Source organism: Centroberyx gerrardi, chromosome 24 (assembly GCF_048128805.1).
Source record: "Centroberyx gerrardi isolate f3 chromosome 24, fCenGer3.hap1.cur.20231027, whole genome shotgun sequence".
Taxonomy (NCBI): domain Eukaryota; kingdom Metazoa; phylum Chordata; class Actinopteri; order Beryciformes; family Berycidae; genus Centroberyx; species Centroberyx gerrardi.
This window is the reverse complement of record NC_136020.1, coordinates 11285544-11310270: the sequence shown is the minus strand read 5'-3', so window position 1 is coordinate 11310270 and position 24727 is coordinate 11285544. Positions and strand designations below refer to the sequence as shown.

Below are 24727 nucleotides of genomic sequence, written 5' to 3'. Positions count from 1 at the left end.
TGCGGCACGGTGGAATCTCCTCAGCACCGCTCTGTAATCTTTTCCCTTACCAGCTCACTTCCCGTTCTTCCCACCTGTTGATGGAGGCCCGGGAGCGCGGAGCAGACAGAGACGTGTAGTTCTGGCCAATCCGGGCAGACAAGACGGAACGTTGATGGATCACCGCGGCGCCCCGCTGACAGCCGCAGGACCGCTCTGACCAGGTGTCCACCTACGACAGCCTGTCAGCGCCGGGCAGCGTGTGGAAGAGAGAGAGGGAGAGAGAGAGAGAGAGAGAGAGAGCCGGGGAGGAAGTTGAAAGGGTGAGGGATGTAACGGGCGAAGGGAGAAAATGAAGGCTAGAGTGAAAGAGAGAGGTATTTAGAGGGACAACAAGAGCAATGGGCAGAGAGAGGGGAAGAGAAAGGGAGAGCGGGGCGATGTGAAGTTGCGTTCAGCCTTTTGAGGAGGGATGTGGTTGTTTTTGTCAGCTCCTGCAGGCTGAGGGTTATCTGTCTCCCCCAGCTGTGCCATCCAGCTGTCACCTACTGCTGCTGCACCGCTTTGCCCTGGCATCCTGGCACACAGCTTCCCCTGCCCACCATTATCTTTGTGTGCGTGCGTGTGTGTGTGTGTGTGTACTTCACATTCGTCAGTCTTTATGCATGCAGATTATTAGAATGGAAATGAGCAAGTTCAAGTTATTTATGCAGTGTGATCCTGTGTGAGAGTCATTCCATGCCCTTGCACCCCATCCTCAAGGCACTTAATTTAATCATCTATCTATCTCTCAGTCTGTCTGTCTGTCTGTCTGTCTCTCTCTCTCTCTCTCTGTCTCTCTGTCTGTCTCTCTTCTCTCTCTCTCTGTCTCTCTGTCTGTCTCTCTTCTCTCTCTCTCTGTCTCTCTTCTGTCTGTCTCTCTTCTCTCTGTCTCTCTGTCTGTCTCTCTGTCTGTCTGTCTCTCTGTCTCTCTGTCTCTCTGTCTGTCTGTCTCTCTGTCTCTCTGTCTCTCTGTCTGTCTCTCTTCTCTCTGTCTCTCTGTTTGTCTGTCTCTCTGTCTCTCTGTCTCTCTGTCTCTCTGTCTCTCTGTCTGTCTCTCTGTCTCTCTGTCTGTCTCTCTGTCTGTCTGTCTGTCTCCTTTAATTAATCAAGTCGGTCCCTGCAAGATGAGAAATTTCTTTTCAAGGCAGCCTTGGAATCTCTCTCCAGTCATTTCCCTGTGGAAGCCATGCGCCTCCTCTAGACACCAGCCCAATCTGTAGTCCCCGCCACCCCTCCCGCCACCCCCCGCCCCCATCCCCCCCCACCCCCCCCCGGTAAGAGCCTCAATTACCCAGAGCCTATCACTGCAAACAGCCACTTTGCAGCCAACCACCTGTGACTTGGACTGTGGGAAGCTTTGGCTGCGGCATGGCTGCGTAGAGGGAGAACAGCCAAAGCCTTGGGCTGGCCAGCCAACCATTGATTAAGGGAATCAGTATTGATTAAGGGAGCAGGGGACATCTGGAATGGACCAATTTATGTCCCCGCATCAATTATTCAAATGGCTGCAGTTGAATTGGATTAGAGGACGATCTTCCTGCCATCGTCTCTAACCCTCTACAATCTGTACCCTCTCAGCAGGTCTTCACAAGTCTCTGACATGTAACTTCGCTTCAAACGCACGCTTTTCTAGTTTGCCGCATGGGCTTTTAGCATATAGGAGCGATCACTGTTCTGTCTCTAATTCAGTTTTGCTGAATAAGGCGCATTGGGACAGTGCTAAGTCTGTTTAGCCCCAGTAAGACCTGATCACTGGCGAAGGCCTAGCCGATTGAAGGCCCACACTGTGTTGTCAGATTTGTTTGTTTCTCAGTTTGCCCTTCTGTCTCTGTGTTGACATCTTGAAGGCTTGAAAGCAGCACATGGACTGGCATGGCACAGCCTGCTAAAGTCTGGGCCAAGGGGTTATTCATATTCATAATGTTGGTATTGGAGATGCTGTGAAAACGTGTTCGTGTGGTTTTGTGTGCGCTTGAGAGGGGGGGTGTTTGTGTTTATGTGTGCGTGAGCGTGCCTGGCCGCATGCTGCTTTGTGTACCAGGCAGCCGGCCCACAGGGACGCGCCGGTGGAGGCCCCAGCTGATGGGCTCCTGTCCATTGTAGACTTTCTAACAGGGTGGGAATGACCAGTGTGACAGAGCCAGGGACAAAAGCCCACAGGTGGCTGACTATGATAGAGAACTGTCTTTTGTCTGCTGCCGCACTGGAACAACTCAGAGAAACACTGATTCCTTTGACAATGTTGAGGACTGAGGAATTTTTAATTGAGGGCAGTGTTGGGCTCTTTACTCAAACTAATTTATTAGTCATTATTTGTTCATTTGTTATTTCAAAATACTAATATACTCATTTCAAAAGTGATTTTATAAGTTATTAATTCACTCATTACACTACTCATTATGTGACTTTTCTGTTCCACCCCCAAAGTTGGTGCTTGCATCCTGCCTTAGCCTCTAAAATTTGGATAACTCAATTACCTCTGCTGTGAATGATCAGGGAAACCAAATAGTGTTGATGTCCAATGTTGGGGTCATTCTTTGGCTGGATAAAAATCATAGTAGTGGGAATACTTCTACCTAGAACGAGTAAACCTTTCTGCCATTTGTCATCTAAGCTAGCTAAGTGTGTGCCCATATCAACTGAGAGGATGACTAATCATGATGAAAATGAATTAGGTGTTGGGGTGGGATAAAGTTTTGGATAATGCAACTTCAATTTGATGTTTAGAAATGGCAATTTGTTGCACTTATTGTTACGGAGTAGCACATGAAATGGTCATCAAAAAATATGTAAACACTGAGTAATGATTGAAGGTGCAGTGTATTTTTCCAGAGAAGTGCTACAAATGTGAAAAGACGAGCAGATAGGAATATAGAATTTTAGATTTTGTTGATGTTTTGGTGATGGTTTAGAATTGTAATGGGTTGTTATAGCTTGAGGAGGTACAGTAACGCATGCCACAACTGTCACATCATGCCATTACAGTGTTGAGCCGCAGGAATTACAGGCTGAGAACCATTTCAGCTGAGGCGCTTCCCGTTCCCGTGGCTTTTACATGTGTTTTCCTGTGCATGCAGCAGAGGGATTTTTGGAATCCTACCTGTCCGCTCCACAGTCATAATCCATTATCAACAGGAGGACGGCGTTGGAGATGTAAGATGACAATAAAGCAATAATAAATTCAATGTAGTTCTCAACCAGATAATCAATTTGCTGTGTTGCAGCGGCGCACGCGGCTCTGGGTAATTCGTGTTTCGGTGAGAGCATATGGTGCTGGTGCCCAGGGAACAAATGTGCAGTTTAGAATGAATTGCATGGTCGTTATTGATTAGGAGCTGAAATGGTGAAGATTTGTGAAGCCCATAAAGGAGAGCCATGGTCTAGCCTTCAGAGCTGGTAGGCACAGAAGTGTGTGTGTGGTGGGGAGGAGGGGGAGATCGATGGCAATGCTTAGCGTGACGGGACGGCTCTTAGACCCCATCCCAGGAAGTTGATTTGTCAGGTGCTGGTGATGGGGGTGCAGTTGGAGGGCAGGTTCCAGAGGTGTGGTTTTTGGGAACACTCATGTATTACAAAAGGTTTTTGAAAGCAAACAGGACTCACCATTTACACCAGTTGGCATAAGAACATTGGCCTCCCATACAGTCACCTGGATGTAATGTTTGGACACTGTAACAGTAGGGCAAGACACTTGAATCCCTACCAGCTCCAGGGTCGCTGCTCTGTAGCTGACCTTTGACCTCCCTGTGAAGGGGTGAGAAGAATTTCCCTACACGGATCAACAAAACAAAAAATAGAAGTATCGCACACATTGTTCTTGCCACTGACTTGGCTCCAACAGCGTTAACTTGCACACCCATGCCCAACTTGAAGGTTAGTTCGGTGTTCAAAGTGTTTGTTCTGAACCTCTTGACAGACTTCACTCTCTGTCTCTGTCCGTCTTCTCTCTCCATCTGTAGTGTATAGGGTTTTTTGGCTGTAACATTCAGTCTGCCTGCATTCTTTGCCACTCTATTCCTGCCGCCTCCAGCACCGGCTCTGGTGTCTCACCACAAATGTTTACCAAAACAGAGCAGACGGAGGAGAATGGACTGATATCGGTAATTGCTCCCATCTGCTCACATGCAGTTGTCAATATCTCTCTCAGTCCGCTACTGAAATTAGACCCGTCAACCAGTGTCCAAGATGCGCTCTTATCATCCAACCAGCCAGGCAGCCAGGCAGACAGTCGGCAGACCAGCCAGTTGTCCACATGACAGGGAGCTGCACCAGAAATCCCACTCCAAAATCCCACTTAAATCATAGGCATGTAGCAACATCTTTCAATAATAATCTTTACTGAGGAGAGTGGGCAGCTGAGATTAGTGAAAAATGTACTTAAGATCGTAAGATTTCATTGCAAAAAAAATTATTTCCACACAGTTGTAAATTATTGCAGCGTGCACAAGTGACCGTCATAACTGAGCCGGTAGCAGAAGCTAACGGCTTAAAAACACCCTGTGGTGTGGGCGGTGAAAGATGAGTCGACTTGATGCTGCAACCTTTTGAAAAATCTAACGAGCAAAGGAGAGAGATGATAAAGGAAGATGCAAGCTTTTAGCACCTTTTGCAGCTTGACACCTCTAAGTCCCAGACAAAATCCACCTCCTCCCTCCGCTCTCAACTTTATGCTCCAGAGAGTCACTGAAGGGGGAAAAAAAACATCACAGACATGAGACAAGCCAGGACCATTAGCCAGGCCAAGCTATTACTAACTTGAAAGTGTTTTCTATACCCCAAGATAACTGAGCTGTGTGTGCAGTCATTGTAAATGATGGATACCATGCAATGTACTTGTGCAGTTTCTATTTGCGCGTCTATTTGCAGTTGTGTACGCAGAATGTCACTTTCTGCAATTCTTCAACACAAGTTTCCCCTTGAAGTTGCCACTCAAAGCGTTGTTTCCTCTGAGAAGTATTGCTTTCTCTATGAGAAAACTTTGAGAAACTGCTTGATAGAAGGATATTAATCTTTTGAATTACAGTGTTGACAGTAAATCTAATAGTCTCCGCCATCAAATCTTGTCTTGGAAGAGAACCACGTTAAAGCCGAGGCGGCGGGGGGTTTGGCTGTGGGTTCAAATCCCCGGTGCAGCAGATTCAGCGCTATCGATTACCCAATCCCATAACCCCACATGCCCCCCAACACTGATTGCCTCCAATGACCCAAACTCCTCTCTTCTCCTCCTCGTCACTCCACCTCCAAGTGGATGGACCCTCTAATCCCTCTTATTCTTTTCTTTTTTTCTCCATGGCCACATCACATCAGTGTGGGTGGATGCGATGGCAGGGTGGGGGGTTGGGGTGAGGGGGTGCAGCGGTCATGGGAGTGTGAAAAACCACCCGCGGTGCGAAGCAATCATAGCTGGGTCTCTATCATCTCACCCCCCCTCCCCAGCTTCCTCCCTCCAACCTCTCTCAACCCGTCACCCTTTAGACTTTCCTCTCTTCTCCCTTTCATTATTCCCAGCTCACTAGTCAGAAAGCCGCGGTGACACTCGGCGGCCCTGCCTCTGCCTCTCTCTCTTTTTCTCACCCATTACTCCCAGTTCAGTGGTTGGTATATGGAGGGTGACACTGGGCCAATTCAATCTCGCGTCCCCTTCACCCACTCGGCTAGACGGAGTGACGCAGGCTCCCCCCTCCCCTCCCTGCGGGCTCAGCCTGCGGCGGGTCGTCGCTCTGTTTTCTACACTTCCACACCTCCCCTGCCCTCCTCGGCTACAAAGAACTTTCTATTCCCTCGCCTGTAACTCCTATCCTCCTCCCCATCTTTTATTTAGTTTACCTCTGACTTACCTCTGATGCTTTGCTGTGCAGCTGTATTTGTACCATTTGTGAGAAACGCATCTGTGGAATCTGTGTGTTTCGTCCTGCTTAAACTAAGCTGATGAACCTTTAGACACTACACTGGAGTATCTATTTTGACTGCATTTGATGAGACAATTCAAAATGATGTATGTATATATACTGTGCAGTATACCGTAATTTATACCAGTTGTGTGTTTACTGAAGCATCAGGGAGACCTTGCCCCAGGCTTTGTAGACTAAGACAACGTCTGCCTAGAGCCGGGGATTTCCCTCTTCCACATCCTAAATGGCTTCAAGTCTGGTAGATTGGTTTCAATCACAAGTGTACAGATTCAACTAATCCTTCCAGCGCTGCTGTTTCCTAATTAATTTGGCAGTTGATGTTTGCTGTAAGTTGCTGTATTTCCCATCATTATACTGATTTGGGATACATTAAGCCTTAACACCTCTCGTTAAAACAGTAAAGCTTTTCGGGGCGCTCCGGTGGCTCAGCCGGTAAAGCGTGTACCATTAAGGCTAATCGCAGCGGCACGGGTTCAAGTCTGGCCCTTTGCTGCATGTCATCCCCTCTGTCTGCCCTGTCTCTACTGTCTCTACTGTGACTGTCAAATAAAGCAGAAATGCAAAAAATAAAAAATCTTAGAACTGAAAAGCTTTTCTAACCTGCATTCTGACTTTGTGCCATGATTTACTCCACAGAACAATGGATTTTACCATTTTTAAGCATCAGTTAAGCGGCATTTGCATCACTTGGAGTAGAGGTAGGTTGACTTGACTGGGCTTCTTGGAGCAAAACACACTGAGAGCTCCAAACCCAGTGAGCCAGCCTTTCTCATTAATCGATAATTTCACTAGCAACCAGTTTCTAACATGTCCACTCTATCTTCCAAGTTGAAATTACAAGTTTTAAAAATTGGGAAGACATATATAAGATTACCTCTGTATGATGTAAATGCAGCATTAGAATAAATGAATGAATTGCTGTTACGCCTTGCTCACAGTGTGACATTTGGATTGGCGTTAGCTCCTGTTTGGTCATGTGAGCTGCTCTCATGGGGATAGGAGTCAGAAGAAACTTCTTAAACAACTTGTGCTTGTAGGACATTAGGAGTATATTGGATAAGGCTTCTATAGGTGGCGACAGCTGACATATTTAAATAATTGAAAATCTAATAACTGCAGCTCGACAGAGACAGTCCGTCCCTAAAAACGTATTCCAAGGACGTATTTCAAGTTTTGTGACTCAACAGTTCATATATTTGACATCTTGTTTTACATGAGGGCGCCATGGGAGTGCTAAATGATTACGATGTTGTGTGTGTAAGTAAAATCAGAGTCAGTAATGTGAAGATGGACACGCCTTTGATTTAAATATCCAATACCTCAAATGTGCATCTTGCAGGAGTGTCCTGATCAGCGGAGTGGAGCACGCGTCAAGGTCTGCATCCCATATTACTTACATAGTAAAATTTTGTGTTCCGTGTAAGAATTTCCTACTGATAATATTTAATTTCATACTTTGATCGCCTGTAGTGTTCGTTTTTACCTGCTGTTCTACTGCAAGCAGCATCATTCAGTAGTGGCTGTTGTCATTAATCATTCAGCCTCCAGCAAGGCTGCCGTCTGCAAACTGACATAAAAAGCAAAAACAGTCATGAAGTGCTTGGTTTCATAATAAAGTTTATTCTATATTACAAATAGTATTTTGTTCTTGACTGCAAAATAGGAATGCATTATATTTACATACACAGGTATACAATTAATTATAACAAAGTTAGAGAAGCTCGCCTTATATCCCCCAGGTTTCGTTTTTATCTCCCGATAAGATACTCTTTTTATCTCTCAAATATGGTCTAGTAAAAGTCTTTTCTAGCATGTTTCTGTAACACCTGCTATAACACTGAGCTAGGAGGACGTTTTTAGTTCCTACAAAACGTTTGAAGGTGGAAACTTTATCTGTGCTCTTGGCAACACAAGGCAGTTACAGTGGGACAGCCTTTGTTGCAGGAGGGATGGGGGCAAGGGGAAATGAAAGACAGGATGTTACACTGGGGGGCAGATTCACAACGACAGTCCGGGACGCTTACCTTGTGTTAGTAATTAACACAGGGCCAGGAGGGGAAACTTTGGGTATCTAGACACAGTTTACATTGGCTACATGAATGAAAGTGGTTCATCTAAATTCTCTAAGATAAGGGGTCTCAATAATACAGATCTTGCAATGTTAAGTCATAGTGTCAGTCTTACGCGGATAATCCATCAATTTTCTTCAAGGCTAAATCAACCTCGATTCCGTCTCATTTTCCAATATCAGGTATGAATGTGGTTAAAATGTTGACTACATACTGTAACACGTCCAGAAAGCATCTTGTGAATGTACCCCCTCCAAGTTGAAGCAACAGACATTCATCATACTGTACAGCTCTGCTCAGATAATCCCATAGACAATGAGTGGGGTATCTCAACATACATTTGACACAAAGGCTAAGAAACATAAACAGTCATTTGAAAATAAAGTCTACCATCAAGCTTAATGTGCCTCTCGTTCAAGAAATCTGTGTTTATCTGTAAAAATCACATTTAGAAATTGTTAATTTCTAAATGTCCCTTCTCATTTTCTGAGCACGAGGCTAAAAGAGATTGTTATATTTGTATTCTGTGACACACATGGTGGCAAATTGATGCAGTCAAACCTACATCAGGTCTTTTGTTGCTTTTTATAAGTTTTGACAAACCAAATCTTTGTGTGTTTTTCTTATGTGTTTTTCTCTTTGTTTGATACTTGAAAACAAGGCTCTGTCACTCCAAAAGTTTCTCTATGCACTAGGCTCATCTGATGGGGGAAAATTTAAACAAACATCCAAATCAAATTTAAACTATTATGGTTTCAGGTGCTGCAGTCAGCAAAGGAAAATCGAATTAATCTAGCTCAGAAGACAACACTCAAAACAAGATGTAATAGCAGCAAAGACAGAGCAAGACTCTAACTGCATATTCTGTCTACCGAAACTAAAACCAATGAGTAGACACAGCAATCATGAAACATTGTGATGGCTTGTAATGTAGGACGCAGTAACAGGGACCAGAAAGATGGACATACTGTATGAATGAAAAATATGGGTTGTGGTTTTTATGCTAGATCAATCCATAATACTAAAAAGAACAGTTGGCTTGTGAATCACTTCAAAGTCCCTAGTAGTAGTAGATAAATATCTTTGATTGCAAGGCAGTTCCATTTCATAACATCCAAATAGGTCGACATGCAAGGGTATATAATATCTGTTTTTAAAGGTACCTCTTCTTTATTTAGCATCTAACACTTCACAAAAAACATGGGCATGAGGCTCTGCAGTAGGGGGTGAACTGGATAAAGGTTCCACCTTAAACGAAAGTTATAGTTTTTATAACATGAACAATCCACTTTTTCCATCTTGATTCTTCCAAGCAAAAGAAAGATAAAAGAACACATCCACATCATCATTGCAAGGCTTAATTTTCTCTTATTTTTCCTTTTTTTTAATAAGTTTCTTAAATTGTTTACATTTTACATGCGCTTAAAAAGCCAATAAAGGACCCAAGGTGGACCTAGGGCGGTCTTCACACATTCACATCACCACATGGGGCACGTTGTCAAGGCAAAAGAAAGGGCAGAGGTCAAAAGGAAAGGAGGGCGCCTCCATCGTCTCTCTATCGCTCTCTCCCATCGTGGGGGTTCACATCCAACAAGTCTCGTCTACTTTTAATGTCTGTCATTTCCTGTTTATCCTGCCATGATGCTCACTTACTTGTTCTCTTCCTGCTCTGCTTTTTCAGATTTTTTTTTTTTTTTTTTTTTGAGGCTCGGAGAAGGCCGCCCCCTGCCGCCACTGAGGACAACTACACTAATACAGACAAGAGCGCCTCAACAGTTACACACTCAGAGTTGGGGTTTTGCCGTACGCAACTAGCTACCATCTCCAACGCTTGTGCAAAACAAAAAAAAACTGGAAAGTCGGGAGCCGGACAGAAGGGTGAACGGTGTGCCGAGAGCCGGAAAGACCCGGGACGACGGAGAGAGGAGGATCAGACCGCCTCGCCTCGCCCGCAGAGCCTCTCACCTCGACACACTGAGGTCAGAAAAATCACACAGGTTTTAAAGTTCCAGTCAGGATTTAGTTTTTTTGTCATAGGGGTGGTTGTCTTTTACAAAGTCCTTTTTTGTCAGTTCCTCAGTGGCACTTTTCAAATTTCATTTTTGACTGTTTTGAAAATTTCAAGCTCCTTTGGTTTTTGGCTGACCAACTAAGTCCATCTTGTTTGATTTCTCCACACAAAAGTCTTTTAAGCAAGAAAATCCTGTGAAAGAAGTGCTATTCTCTCACAGCAGAGCCCCGTTAGGTCGCAGCCAGCCGTCTCTGGCTACGCTGTGTTGAATCGTTTCTCTTGATATTTTCAACAAACAGGCTGTGTCTTTCCCAGTACATTTCAGTCAGCTCTCCCCTTTACCTTTTTCCGGGGGTTGACGTAGATGTCTGGACAGTCAGGGTCTTGGGCAGCTGCTGATTGTGTGTGTGTGTGTGTATCTGTGCATGTGTGTGTGCTTTGATAGACCGTCGCAGTGACGACACAAGATTGGAAGAGGCTAGAGCCAGACAATGACTGCTCCTGGTGTTCGGATTAGCAGTCAAAAAACACTGCCTTCCAGAGTTGGTTGTGTGCTTCTCACAGAGGATCCAACTTGGGTCGGGGCCTCCAGTTTTATTTGCCTAATAAGTTAATTTTGCAGTAGCCACATAAGCCAGATGGAAGCAGAAATCATGAGCATTTTCTTTGAATTAAATGTAAGGTGGGCAGGGAAAATGTGCGAATGTTGCAAGGGGGTATAGGTTGGGGAGGCTCTGGTTTCTAAAGTTTAAGTGTCAGTCACGTTTCAATAAAGGAAAGGATCCAAGAAGCACTAACCCTTCCCTACCCCCATCAGTCTATATCTTAAATACAACTCCAGCTACATTGAAAGAACACGGGAACATTCTAGGTTTGCCTGGACTCTCCCCAAATTTCGCAGATATGTATGCTTTACTCGTAGGTACAGTGTAAACTTGGCAAACCATCCTTGCATTCATTTTCTTCGGAGGTGTTCATTTGGCTTGCAGTCCTCGTTTTTGATGTTTCCTTTTGATTCCGTATATTGAATATAGCACTACAATAAACTGGACTCTAGAGATGGTTTTGTTTTTAACTATCCTATTTCAAAAAAAGTTCTCAACAAAATGGACACCCAACATTGTGGTTTTCAAAGACTTTATCTATCAGTGTAAATTCTTGAAGGCAACATAAAAATGTTTTTTTTTTCCTCTCTCTTCCTCCGATAGGGGGGGAGTTAAAGTATGCCAATATGGCCAGCTTTCAAGCAACCACCCCTCGGAGCTCTCCCTGTGGTGAAGCTGAGGGCTCTCCTGCGTTGCATCGTGGGAGACGCGGTCCTCAGCCCCAAACCACCCCTCGGATCAACTAGTCTATGCAGCAGAGCGGATGAGGAAAACAAAACGCTCGTTGGGGAAGAGGAAGCAGAAAAAAGGTCAAGGAGGAAGTCATCATCTTTGAAAGGAGGAAGGAGGAGGGAGGAAGTCACATGATGAGAAAGATGGGGACAGGTCTTCGCTCAGGCACGGCTCGGTTTCTGACGGGGTCTCTTCCCAGTGCGCCCTGGGAAGTGCGGTCCTCAGCTCTCCAGACTCATGAAGGCCACCACCTGCTCCAGCTTGAAGGCCAGTCTCTGTTTCCTGGCTGCATCGTCCTGCTCCAGCGCACACACAATCTGCCGACGGGACAGTGAGGTAAACACAGACACACAAACACATTACTGGACGTCCTCAGTCTGCCAAAAAATGCAATCAATATTTTCTGTTCATAGTAGAGCATGTATATCACAATGTGGCTAGTCTAGTATGCTATTAGGCTACTCAAATATGTAGCCAACCCTAGAAACAACTAACCTACCTTTCCAGAAATGTTCGTCAATAGGTCTAAAACATTAATTCTTAGCTAATAATGATAGTGATGTCTTGTCTAGGAGTGTGTGTGGGCTACAGCGCTACATACCTCCTCAGCATATTTGCCCACATAGGAGTAGATCTCACTGAGAGAGCTCATGCTGTTGAACTCGTTCATGTGCATCCGTGACTGTTCTGCCAGATAGGCATTCATGTCCTGGTCACTGATTGCCTGCATCTTGCTGATGTCTGAGTAGTACCTATTGAAAGTGAGAGGGAGGAAGAGACAGACAGCATAAACAGTTATTAGGAATGTGTTTACTGCTGAAAACACTGTTAGAAAAAAATGGTAAATGGCTTGGGCGATGGAATATAACCAATGCCGTTTTAGACTTAGGAATTGCGAGTCTTTACATAGCGCTGCCGTTTTCCTTAGAGCTCATTTACTCTCATCTTCCCCTGATGAGTGCAGGAATATACTTAACAGATGCATGTAGGAAAGAGTCAACAAGTGCCTTGTAGAGTGAAAATAGCTGAAATGGAGCCCTTGTAGACATTGACAGGCTTGAGCCCTCACCCTTGAATGCCATCACAGATGACACAGACACACACGTGTCTTGGTTGCATTCGGGTAAAGGCAATCAGTCACTGTCAGCAGCAGCTGTGTTGCCCCCATCAACTGCTTTAATTAAAACTGGTTATTTACATATTAAATTCCTGTAGCTCCAACCGTTCGAGGACAGGCCCGGTATTCAGCTGGATAATTCTGTGTGTGTGTGTGAGAGAGACAGTATGTGCCAGGAAACAGCCTTTAGAGCAATGGAAGAGGCAGGTGGGTGTTGTGCATAGCCTTTGCACAGAGAGGTCACACACACACACACGCACACACCTCAACACCTGTTCAGTGCTGGAGGGCACTGGTGGGGAGTAGCTGGCAGGGGATTGTTAGTGAAGAGAACAGGTGTGCCTGGGCGCCGAGGAAAAAAGTTACGATTTTATTCTCCAAAATAACATCCTAAGCTTTGAAAACCTGGTGAGTGGTTGTTTTCAACCTCATTACAACATTTAGTTGGCCCGAGAGACAGCCTAGCACTTGCTAAACTGTACTTCACTAAAAAATATTGGAATGTACCAGTTATCTCCATCTATGCTTTCTTCGTTACAGGCAATATCTCTGACACTAAGGCAGATTTTGACAAAACTTTGTTTGAGAGACAAATGTTTCTATTGAGATCCTGCATTCACAAACTGGTCACAGCTTATGTCTCAATTTGAGCTGCTGGCAAGAGATTTCATACATATATGTTTGTCACTGGGAGACGAGGTCATCATTAAGACCAACAGTATAAACCCCTCCCATTATATTTTCCTGTAGGTTTGTTGGGATGGGTAACGACACAGTACATTTAGATGTTTATGCACTGAAAGGGGAATTCCACCAAAACTGACTTTTAGGTAGCTATTGTGTAAAAGTAGACATCCTTCAGCCATCTCAGGAAACAGTTTGATGTCATAAAATTGCATTTTCTTTTATCTTAGCTGCTTGCAATTCAAAACACAAACACACAAAAAATGGGAAATTTTGCCAAATAATAACCTAATAGTCTTTTGGTGGAATCCCCCATTAATTAATTTCCAAAATTCCGCAAAAACATGTAATACTGGTCTTTTTTTTCTTCTTTTTTTTCTCTCAGTCAAAATGTTCATGGAGCCTTTTCTACCACTGAAGAACAAGGGGATTGAGTCATGTAAGTAGAAACCCCATTTCACAATAATACAGCATAAGCTCTCTTTTGAAAAAGGTTATAAAACTTTAGATTAGCCAATGTGCTGATCCATATGCGACCACTCTGGTAAACAAATAATGTTGTGACAGCTGTGATGAATTTGTCATTGTCTGGGGACCATCAACTCCCACATCAAATACTAGGCAACTGTCAATATCTCACTAGCCCGCTTCACTTCACAGCCCCAAATTAATAACATCAACATACTGTAGCAAGTCAAAAAGCTCTGTGGGATATCATGGATCTGCCTGACTGCCATATCTCACACATTAAATATGATCCCCCCCATCTATGTTTGAGCAAAACTGCTGAATACGCAAGGTACCTGTTCGGTTGTTCGGCATATCTATTTGATTTTCATTTATCAACATCTCACATGGTTTCCTCTGTGGATCGACTGTGCAGCCTAGTCACAACTCAATCTGGATAAGCATTACTAGGTTTACTCTGCGTCTCGGAGGAGCAGCACTGGACTAGCGGAGACACGCTGTGACAAAACCCACGTTTCCATTAGCTTGCTCCCCAGCTCCGACTAGACTAAACCGCAAGTGCTAGCCTGATTATTAAGATGTAGCATGGAGGAGAGATCAAAGTACAGCACGTCTTTTGTCCCCCTGCAGTATTTCCTCACTTTTCCTTTTTCTTTGTCTTCACTCAGACGCTGCAGTCTGCCTCTTCTAAATCCTTTCCCTGGCATGACTGTTATTTGGGCACGGCTGGATAGCACAGAGTGAAGCAGCACTAGATCCACCCATAGTCATTACTATGTTACTCAGGCTTTTCCAACTGACTAATACAGTTCCACTGTTGGGTGTTCACTCTGACAGTATTGCTCCCTCAAACTAGGGACCAAGGGATGATAATCATACACTTTTACTGAAAACCCAGAGTATGCACATGGTTATTTTCACTAAATAATCATGGTTGATACTTGGACTGCAGTTAATGCTATGACATCTGCAACTGCAGATGAAATGTTGCCCGACATATTGCCATTTGAAAAACTGACAATTTGTCCTGATGGTGGTGCTATTCAGCATGACCAAATGTGGTCTGCCGCACTCTGGGGCCCCTTGCGAACAGGTAGGGCTAAGTGAAGTTTGGATGGTCTAGCATTAAGCATTTAGGACAGGTGTGTCTCTGCCAAATAGTTACAAGTATCAAAATTCTGTGTCAGAAATCTGTTAAATTTGGTTTCTCTGTGTAGGACTTACAAACTCTGAGGTACAGATTGTTTTAGGGCAGAAAAAAAGAAGATTCTTAACAAAAACAATAGGGTTTCAGCCCTATTAGTGGGATACAAAAGCACTCAGCTTCCAGGAAATTTACCAAGAGCATCTGGTTGGTTTGTGTGTATCAATTGCTGTCAACAGAGGAACTCATTTTTCCATGTTTAGAGAGCCATGGGGGAAAAAAAAGAGTTGGCAGTGTAAATCCAGCCAATTTGTCAGACAAAATGATTGCCATGAAGACATCAATGTAGCTAATAGAAAGAATTCTGCACTGCCAAAAATGTCCATATTAATGCGTTTAGTCATAACCTGTCTCACAGCTGGCTTTGTGTGTAGGGCTACGAGACACGAATACTAAACTAAAGAATTGGTCTGGATCTCAAAACTATGATCAAAAACATGAGTACCGTGACAGTGAGTTACAGCTGGTCTTTGTTTGGACACTAAAGCCCTATTTGGACATGATTGTTTTTTAGGACAATGCATTTAACGAAAGACATCTGTAATGCCCAATTCACACAGGATAAAGGCCAATGTCCACTGGCTCTGGTGCGTGTGTGTTTGTAAGAGGGTCCGGAAAAAAATAGACCAGAAGCGGAAAAAGAACGGACAGAGGCATATGTGCAGAATATGCCACGTTGCTCTCGTCTGGCTCTGGCACTGTGTCTGCGTCTGGTGGACACTGGCCTTAAGAGATCTCTGTAACAAGTCTCCAAAATTACAGATATGAGAATGTGTCTATTCCATTTATGCGTTGTCATCATACCAAAAATGTTACATGCGTTATACATAACTACCACAATTGATGTTGACGTGCTCGAACAGAAACAATACAGCATGGCTGCAAGAGCAAAGAAAAGTCGCAACTAGACCAGAGTTGAGACTTTGGGTCTGATCTCAGTTTGGGGTGAACACCGCTTTCCAGAGCAATTTGAGCAGATGGTCCGGGGCTGAGGAAATTACAATATTTGCCAACAATTTTGGGCATTTTACATGAGGTAAAAGAGGATGGGAATTTTCCTGGTGTGGGTGCGCACAGTCCGTAAAAATTGCTGACATGGCAGATTCAGACAGGACTAAAATTACAGACGTGCTGCTGTAATGATTACATTAACCCACATCCCCCTGTAAAACTAATTCCATCCAAATAGGGATTTAGACTCATCATGAATTGATAGTCTTGATATTTTAACTTGTACTCATCTTTTGATGTGAGTCAATGGCAAAAACACTAACTTTGGTCCTCTGTCCCAATATGTAAGGCTGAATCACCATCATGGCCCTGGAGTGCCAGTACCGGATGAGGATTGCACAACGCAAGTCTGCAAGTATGCAGACTTGGAGGATGAGAGCTCCAGAGGCTTTTCAGAGCACTGGGTGCACAGCATGCATTTTCCTGGGCATCACAGGCGTGAACAAGAGGAAGGCCCTTTGGACTATATATGCGAACTGGACACAAGACCGGGGCAAGGCCAATGGGGTGAGGAGATCTGCTGTTGAAAGATTCTTCTGAGAAGTAGCAAAATCAAGTGGCCATTACCACCTCTTCAGTTTATTTACTTCATTGCTTTACAGTAGAAATGACATCCACCACCAGGGACCATGTATGTGTGTCTATAAACGTATGATTAACAACTTATCACCCTGCCAATCTCCCATGGCTGCCAGGCTCCGTCAACCTCAGTCTCCACTAATGCCAACTGACACACACACATATACATGTCATTATCTCATATGCCTCAGACATAAGCAAATTGCATCCAGTGCTACAGGGACTAAAATGATGTGAAAGGAGAATACCACTGAATGTCAGTTTTGAAAATTTGATGCCCTAAATCACTCTGGTCTGGAATAGTGGGCACTGACTTCAGTTTGCTACCCTCTAATCTGTGATGCCACGCTGATATGCACCTTAGAAAATGAACCGGAAAATATAGAAAAGCTGACTCGCACTATCCAGGAAGATTTTGTTGGGATCAGGTATATTTTCTAGCCTGAAACTGGTAGCATTACTAAACTTCGATAAATATTGCGCTATATGAATTCACATCATCTGTGAATTATGTGGTATCCAGAGCCACACAAGGTAGCAACCACAACTTCCCACCTTCCAGTAGCCAAACCCATCCATGTATAAATCATCTGGAGGACCCTCACGGTTCCCTCACACTTATTAGTGTTTCATAGAAGAACACACACCTACAGCACACACACACAGGACTGATGAATACGGTCCTTCGCCTAAAGCTCCTCATTTGGTTCCACCCATCTAAGCAGCGCACATATATTCTTGTCCTGAGGCCTAGCCTAGTGCCACAGCTACCAACACATAAATACTTCTGAGCCGCTTCGCAGTACCCCATCTTTTATTCAGCACCTCTTCCCCTCCCCTGCTGACAAATAAATTTAATAAAACTCTCATTTTAACAAATTACCAGCCACTACTGCCTGCTACTCTCCAAAACTCTTTCTCTCTCGCTTGCACGCACACACACACACACACACACACACACACACACACACACACACACTTCTGCACCCTACCAACACACTGACTTCTCTGTAGCTCTCATGCCCTGGGCGCTCCCATCCATTCCCACTGTGTTGTAATTTGGATTGTGCTTCATGGCCCATAGATCACAATGCCATAGTCGCATTGTGTGTATGTGTTGGAATGAAACATGGCTAATGCAGGCTTTCTGACGTTTTCGCTCACATATGAACCCCCCCACACACTTTTCCCCTCTCCATCCATCCAGCAGTGGTTCTCACCTTTCCACCCAGCTTTTGACACACACACACACACACACACACACATATATACTTTTTCTCTGGAGCTCACCTCTCCACCCAGCTCTTGTAGCTGGGGATGTCCTTGGCGTAAAGCAGCTTGTTGGAGGGCGAGTCCTTCCCCAGGCGGTGTTCTGAAGTGGAGCAGGAGTCCATGAAGGTCTGGGCCACCACAGACAGACAGGCGTCCGTGATGCTGCTCTTATGGATGTCAAAAACAAACTGGGGGTTCTTGATCACGTTCACCCAGAAACGCAGAGGTAGGCTGCAGGGAGGTAGACAGAAAGCAAAGAGAAGTTTAGAGCCAAACTATTGAGGATTATACAGGTTGAGCACCAACTTTTCCTTGATTGCAGAAGAATGGTATTTTGATGCAATGCCACCAATGTCCATCCACATGAGTTTTCCTGAAATTCATCTCAAGTCTTAATATTGTCATTTTGAAAAAAATAACATGCAAACAGGATGGGATCATTTCACTTGTTTTACCATAACTGAACTTGTATCTCACCCTATAAGCAGAATTTGATTTGTTTAAGACCTAATGAGACTAAATTACTTACTAAGACATTTTTACAGCATGGTAATGTACTGAATTGTGCAATGCTTCCTCTTGCTTTTACACAGATTGCACAGTTCCATCTCAGTGACAGAATAGTCAAACAGCCATGTAAACAGAAGAACAAAGAGCCATCTAAACTGAGAGTAAAACAACAGTCTGCGTCCAGTGTAAGTGCTTTGAGATTAAGTCCCTAAATGCCGTTTTTATATTTGCTACAGCCAGCCAGGCAGTAGACATGGACATATTATATTAGGCGCCAGAAGGGGGACGAGGATTCATTCACTTTGCAAAGCTAGTACACGGGCCCCGCTGTTGCCGATGTGCTCTATTTGATGTGTGTGCTCAATTCAATAAAGCCTTTATCTTTAAAAGCAGGTGGTGGCCGGCTCTCATTTTTTCCAGCGGTGTGCAGGGGTCCTCGCTGGGGGCCTCACACTGACACAGTTCATATTGCCTTGTTTGTGCAAGTGGGTCCTATTTTGTGCCTGTCCAGAATAATAAAAATATACAAGTCTGTTTATTTGCCAGGCTTGTTTCTGCCAAAATGAATGGAGATAGGGCCGGGTTTATCTGTGTGCTGCAATGAAAGGGCTCAGGTGGTATTAAGAAAGAGCTGAGTGTTACTTGGTGTTACTTGGGTCTCTCTATCTTTACTGTTCTCTGGGCAGCACACTTTTAGCTGATGCGGTGAAAATCACACAGGGAAGACATCTGCAGTCCGGCCCGCGTGAGAGTTAGTGCGTGTGCCACGACATCAAAGGATGAGAGAAAAATCTACAAATGCAATCATTTAAACACCACCAGTCCTCCCCCTGACATCCCACTAAGCATTTATCCTACCTCAACCACCCACAAAGCCATTCAGATGTACAATCTGACAAAAGAGGATTTGGAGAAAGAGGAGGGAAAAACTCTGCGTTATGACTTCCAAATTAATCTAAGCAAAGAATCTAGTGGGATTAGGAGCAGGGATCAAAGGGATATTAACACCGCTGCTGTCGCCTTGATTGTTGACGATTTGGCCCAGCTGCCCTGTGCTTTGAGGTGACACGAAAATAATGAGGATCCCGACATGATTTTATGCATCACCATAATGACATCTATACATTGCCTATCATGTAGAAAATAGGCAGAGCACAGAATTGTCTCCCCTGTCTGCTGTTAACTCACACGGAGCAGTTTTTGGAATCTGGATGACGATGATGATGATAGGTCCTTTTGGTCAGGGATTAGGTTTAATATCAGCTGCCAAGATCAAGGGCATCTCTCATCCTAGAGGAATTAAACTGCCTGACTCGGAAATAGCCCTTTCATTAAAGGACTTTTCCACTGTCCGTTGATTTAGGACTACAATGAAGTGCAGTCAGTTTAAACCTATTCAAGAGAACTGTGTGATACAGTAAAAATGCAGCAAGTGCACCCACTGCTCCAATAGGAAGCAGTTGTAAATATAAGAAACTGCTGCTGGCTTTATCTACTTACAGTTAAGTATTATTTGGTACATCGCATACTTCAGAGTACACACTATATACTTTGGTAGTCCACTTCAATGGAGTGACCAGTACCGGAGAGTGTTAGCCTGGCTAAAGATCAACTCAGCTAATCCTCGTTTATCCAAATAGGAAAGATTAACACTCAATATTGACGAAACTCACTAATCGTATAGCAGCAAAACAAACATCTACTGCAATCTCTGGTTACAATTTGCAGGGCCTAGCTGCACAGATTCCCAGCAAGACTGGCACTGTATTGCACTGCAGTATCAGAAATCTCTATATCCTTGGTTTCCCAACCTTAGAAGCGCTAGTGATGTCAGTTACAATTGGAGTGTGATGGGTTTACGTGATTACAGCAGATAGGTGTGTGTATCTGCACGCCGAAGAGAAAGAGTGCTGCCTTGCATGAAAGAAAGAGAAAGGGAGAGCAAGAGAGAGTGTGCATGTGTGTTGGTATGTGTGTGCCAGATTTGCTCGAGACTGCAATAATTAAAATTCTGTCTGGTGGAGCAGGACAAACACACAAGACAGACAGACACACACACACACACCAAACAGAAGAGAGAGGATGAGAGGGAGACGTTGACACACTGCCGTTAATCCAAAAGATACCATCTGGAGCTGCTCTAGGAGCCAGTGACTCATACACACACACCCCACAAAAATACACATTACAACTTCCACATTCACACAGACACACTTTAAAAACACACAATGGAGAAACTACATTTTAACAGAATTTCAACTTGAATTTCAACATTCACACTGACACATACTGTACATGTCAAAAACCTTGATACACACCCACACAAGCAGTATCTTGATAATGTAGGGAGCAAATAAAGAGAATAAGCGGCTCTAGTGTTAACCCTGTGCTGAGGGATGAGCTTGGACCATAAGGGGTCACAGATAATTTCCGAGGCTAGAATAAATCCTGGATGCCAGCTTTAGGTCTCTTTCAGGTCTCAGGCTGCGTGGACAATACTACAAAACTATCAACTACTATAGAAAAATTAGAACATGTTTTCACATGTTCAGATGTTCAACATTGTGTTCAGATGTGACAGAGAGCAAAACTGTTCAAATTCTCTAAAAAATGCTTCCTTACCCTTGCAACTATTCATTAATTACCCAAGGGCAGGGAAAGGTAGGGCTTAGAGAATTCAAACACAAACATATGAAATATCCGAGAACCCACAGCAACGCATCCTGATTGTGTCTTTAAAAAAAGCCCATTTCACAGCTGTGGCCTTCTCTCTAATCTCAGTTTGGATTATGCCTCTCCCTCTCTTCATAAAGCTTCTGAGAAGAGAAAAACTGATCTGGGATCCACGGTTAGTGGGTCATATCACTATAAATATCACAAGGACATGAGAAGCAAACTGCACTCCTAAGATACTTTATTAAATATGGGCCATGGCATTACAGGCTGTGGGATAATATAGCCTGAGGTGGACGTCACGCCACTACAACTGGGGAGGTGGAGCTCTGGTGGCGGGGAAAGCCTTTAAAGGGGGGGGCGGGGGTGGGGGGATAGTGGTCTCGGCTGCTGTGGTGGGTTGAAGTTAATGGTGTGTATGATGACGATGGGCTTGGTAGGTTTAATGGGATAGGGGCCCAGCGTGGGAGGGGCACTAGCATTATCATTCTGTACCATCATACTAAATGAAGGCTTTTGTTGCAGTCAAGATTGCAGTGTTTTGAGACGATTAGAGGGTTATGGGTATGCACACACAGCGAGGAGGGAGAAGACAGAGGCATATGTGCATCCCACACAGAGAGGATATCTGCGGTGGCATCAGCACAAACTGTTGTGTGCAGTGTAAGTGGCTTTGTGTGCGAGTGTGTGTGTGTGTTATGATAAATTGCTATTCATCACAGCCCTCTAGTGAGAGCCCATTCCATTAAAAGTCTAATGCAAGAGCGACCCACTGCGCTCTCAGAAAACACTTAACACACACCGCAAATGGCCCAATAACGCCGACGCGGGAAAGGAACAAAATTAGGACCATAAAGTAAAGTAAATAATATTTCTCCCCCTTCCCTCGCCTCCCCCCCATCCATCCGCCCCTCCATCTCTCTCTCTATCCATCCCTTGACACACATCAATTTCATCCTCCCATCTCCATGGTCCTCTGGGCCTGGGCTGAGTGATGCATGCTGGGACCTTGGCAGAGGCCAGGAGGCTAATGAGATATTAGTGTGCGTTTAACTCCCACAGAGTTCACTTCCCTTTCTCCTTCCTCCACCTTTCCATCTCTCTCTTCACCCCAGTCTGGTCCACTGTTGGTTATTTAACCCCTACCCACCTCTTAAGGCGGGTTGACACAGGTCAATATGGTCTAAATTAATCAGCGGATTTTAATTTAGAAGTCTACTTCCTTCACCTGGAAACGTGCATTTGTCACTATGGTGATTTCCACGGTGACAGGCGTTTTTTGGCCCTGTTACCCGTGATAATAGATGAAGAGTCTTGGCAGCCAATTGGATTAGCCCCTTGTGGTTGGCTTTAATGAAGATTACACACCCCTGTGGTTAATGGATATTAGGAAGGGGAGAGGCGTGTGGTGAAGCTTGGCACAGACAGAGGGCAATGCCAGGGCAATGCCACGGGAAATGTGCCAAGACCTTTCTTATTGTGTGTACACTACATTAGACAGAAGTGCAGATGGAAAAGGCCGCGGCTGGGGCATCAGGCACCACACTGCAGGGAAAAAAGCAGGTAATGGTGTGTGTATGTGCAAGTGAGTGTGTTGCGTGATTAATCATCTGTGGGTCTGTCAAAGTGCCAAGCATCTGTCTCACCGGTTCCTTAAGCGTTCATGACTGGATCCTCCCACTATGTCTTTTGCATACACATGTGCAAGCCCGTGTGTGTGTGTGTCCGTCTGCAGGTATGAGCACATTCACGCACTAAAACCACTCAACTCACCAGTTGCTCTTCCATGTGTGTCGGACGTGCGGGTCGTGGATGTTGTGTTTGTCGGCCTGCTCGTCCAGGAAGTCGAACATGTACTTGATGGCCAGTGGCAGGGCGCTGCCTCGATGGGCCGTGCTGAAGATGGTCTCAAACAGGTCGTCCACAAACTTCTGTAACGTGCCCTGCGGAGGAGGAAGGGCGGAGATGCAAAAAAGATTATGTAAAGCTCTAATCCAGGATTTTTTTCACTTAATCGTAAACGACTTAAAATAATAATCCCCAACTTTTTCATGTAAATATATGTCTGTTTTGCTACCCTCTAGTGATTCTTTGTTTGTTTGGAATAAATATAAGAAGGTAGAAAAAATATGAGGTCTACATTAAGTGTCTTTATTATTACAGTATGTTGGGCCAGTGCCTACATTGAGAGCAAAACACCAAAGGAATGACAGTTTATCAGAAGAAAAACAAGAATCTTGCAGATTATCACTCTAAGAATACTCTTAAAACTTATGTTTTGTTTGGTCACCTCCTGTCAGTCCTTAATGACAAAATGTGTTGTCAGGTGGGCTAGTATAATGTTTTCACTATATACCATGATAACAAAACACAGTAATGACCCCACTGCCTATTTCTAATACCATGATTACTGACTGTTTCTAACGTTAACATGAATACACTGCAATAAAGTATAGTTTTACTTTGCATGGCTCTCCCATCACATGCTCACACTCCCAAACCCAGAGCAGCAGGTTCATGGGTGACAGTGAAAGACTCCCCATTGCAGGGAGAGAGCCGTAGGCCTATGGTGTTGTATCATCATATGTATGTGGGAATATTTAAACGGTGCATTAATTTTAAAAAAAGTTTTTACAATGCAAAATATGAGGTGATATGGCAAAATCTCACTGCAATACATACAGATACATACGGCAATAAAACTGTTGACTGGGATATTTTTGGCGTAGATTATCATACCATTAAAAGTTGCTATCTATCCATGCCTACTGTAGTCAGCATTCATATACTTGTACACTTTCCTGTGTGCGTGTGCGTGCGTGTTTATGCATTCTGCAGGGCATGTCACTTTATTTTGTCCGCTATCTCCGATGTTGTTTCTGTGTCTGGCTCCTATCTTGAAGCCCTGGCCCCTAAATCTGCTGGCAGCTTTGATGGGGGAAATTGTTATTTCACAGCTGACTTTTAATAATATGTGGGAACAGGAGGCGCATCTCCTAAGCCTCTTTGTGCTGGCGGATTAGCTCCCACACTGCACCATTGACCCTAATTTGATTTAATGTTGGCGACTTTAAGGAGGAGGAGAGAGAAGAGAGACAGAGAGAGAGAGAGAGAGAGAGAGAGAGAATCTAATCCTCTTGTAACGAATGAGCTGATGGGATGCACAGGAAAAAGGCGACAGCGAGGGATGGAAATGAAACGATAGAGGTTTCCTATCAGTAAAGAAGGCCATTGAGTGTGGCAGATGAGGTGTGTACAGGCGTCGGCAAATAAAAATCCCATTTGGGTCGGAGCGGGTGACCGAGGGGAGAGGTAGAATCTGAGTGGGAGGAGAGAATCCTGTTAGTCCGACAATCACGGCTATAATTCTAATGCGGCCCACATCCCCGACAGCTTATCGCTCTCCTATGAAGATGAAAACACATATCTCTATTTCAAGTCCGTGTGCCATCAAGGTGACAGCCTGCATTAGGCGGCGGGGGGGAGGGGCTAACATTTTGCGTGCGTAGATATTCAAACCTGTGCCTGTGTCTGTCTACCAGGCCGTGACATTTCACATCACCCTGTGTGTCAGTGGGGGGTTTTGCTTCAACATCGTCATCATCACAGCGCTCTCTTGTTCCCTGGCGGAGCGGAGGCTGCCGCAGTAAAATCGCCCCGCGACCGTCTACCCTGTCATTAGACTGCACTCTAAACACAATGTGTCATCTAGATGCAGTGACACCGACCCAAGATGTCTGACTCCACGTCGAAATGAGAGGAAAGCAAACAATCAGAATGAGAGTTGGGGCGGCGTTGAAAGAGAGACAGAGACAAATAGACGGATAGAGAGAGAGAGAGAGACCAAGGATGAGGGAGA

At 44.5% G+C, this 24727-nt stretch overlaps 1 protein-coding gene across 1 annotated transcript in view; it reads right to left on the bottom strand.

The window, feature by feature from the left end:
• Positions 1–11028: 11028 nt before the first annotated feature.
• The window catches only part of plxna4 (plexin A4), a 251739-nt gene continuing 238040 nt past the window's right edge, over positions 11029–24727 (bottom strand). The window contains exons 29-32 of the mRNA XM_071916007.2: positions 22642–22811; positions 17704–17916; positions 11952–12102; positions 11029–11667 (exon numbers count right to left, since the gene is read on the bottom strand). Of these exons, the coding sequence (XP_071772108.1) occupies positions 11572–11667; positions 11952–12102; positions 17704–17916; positions 22642–22811 (630 nt within the window). The 3' untranslated portion in view covers positions 11029–11571. The remainder of the gene's footprint in view (positions 11668–11951; positions 12103–17703; positions 17917–22641; positions 22812–24727) is intronic.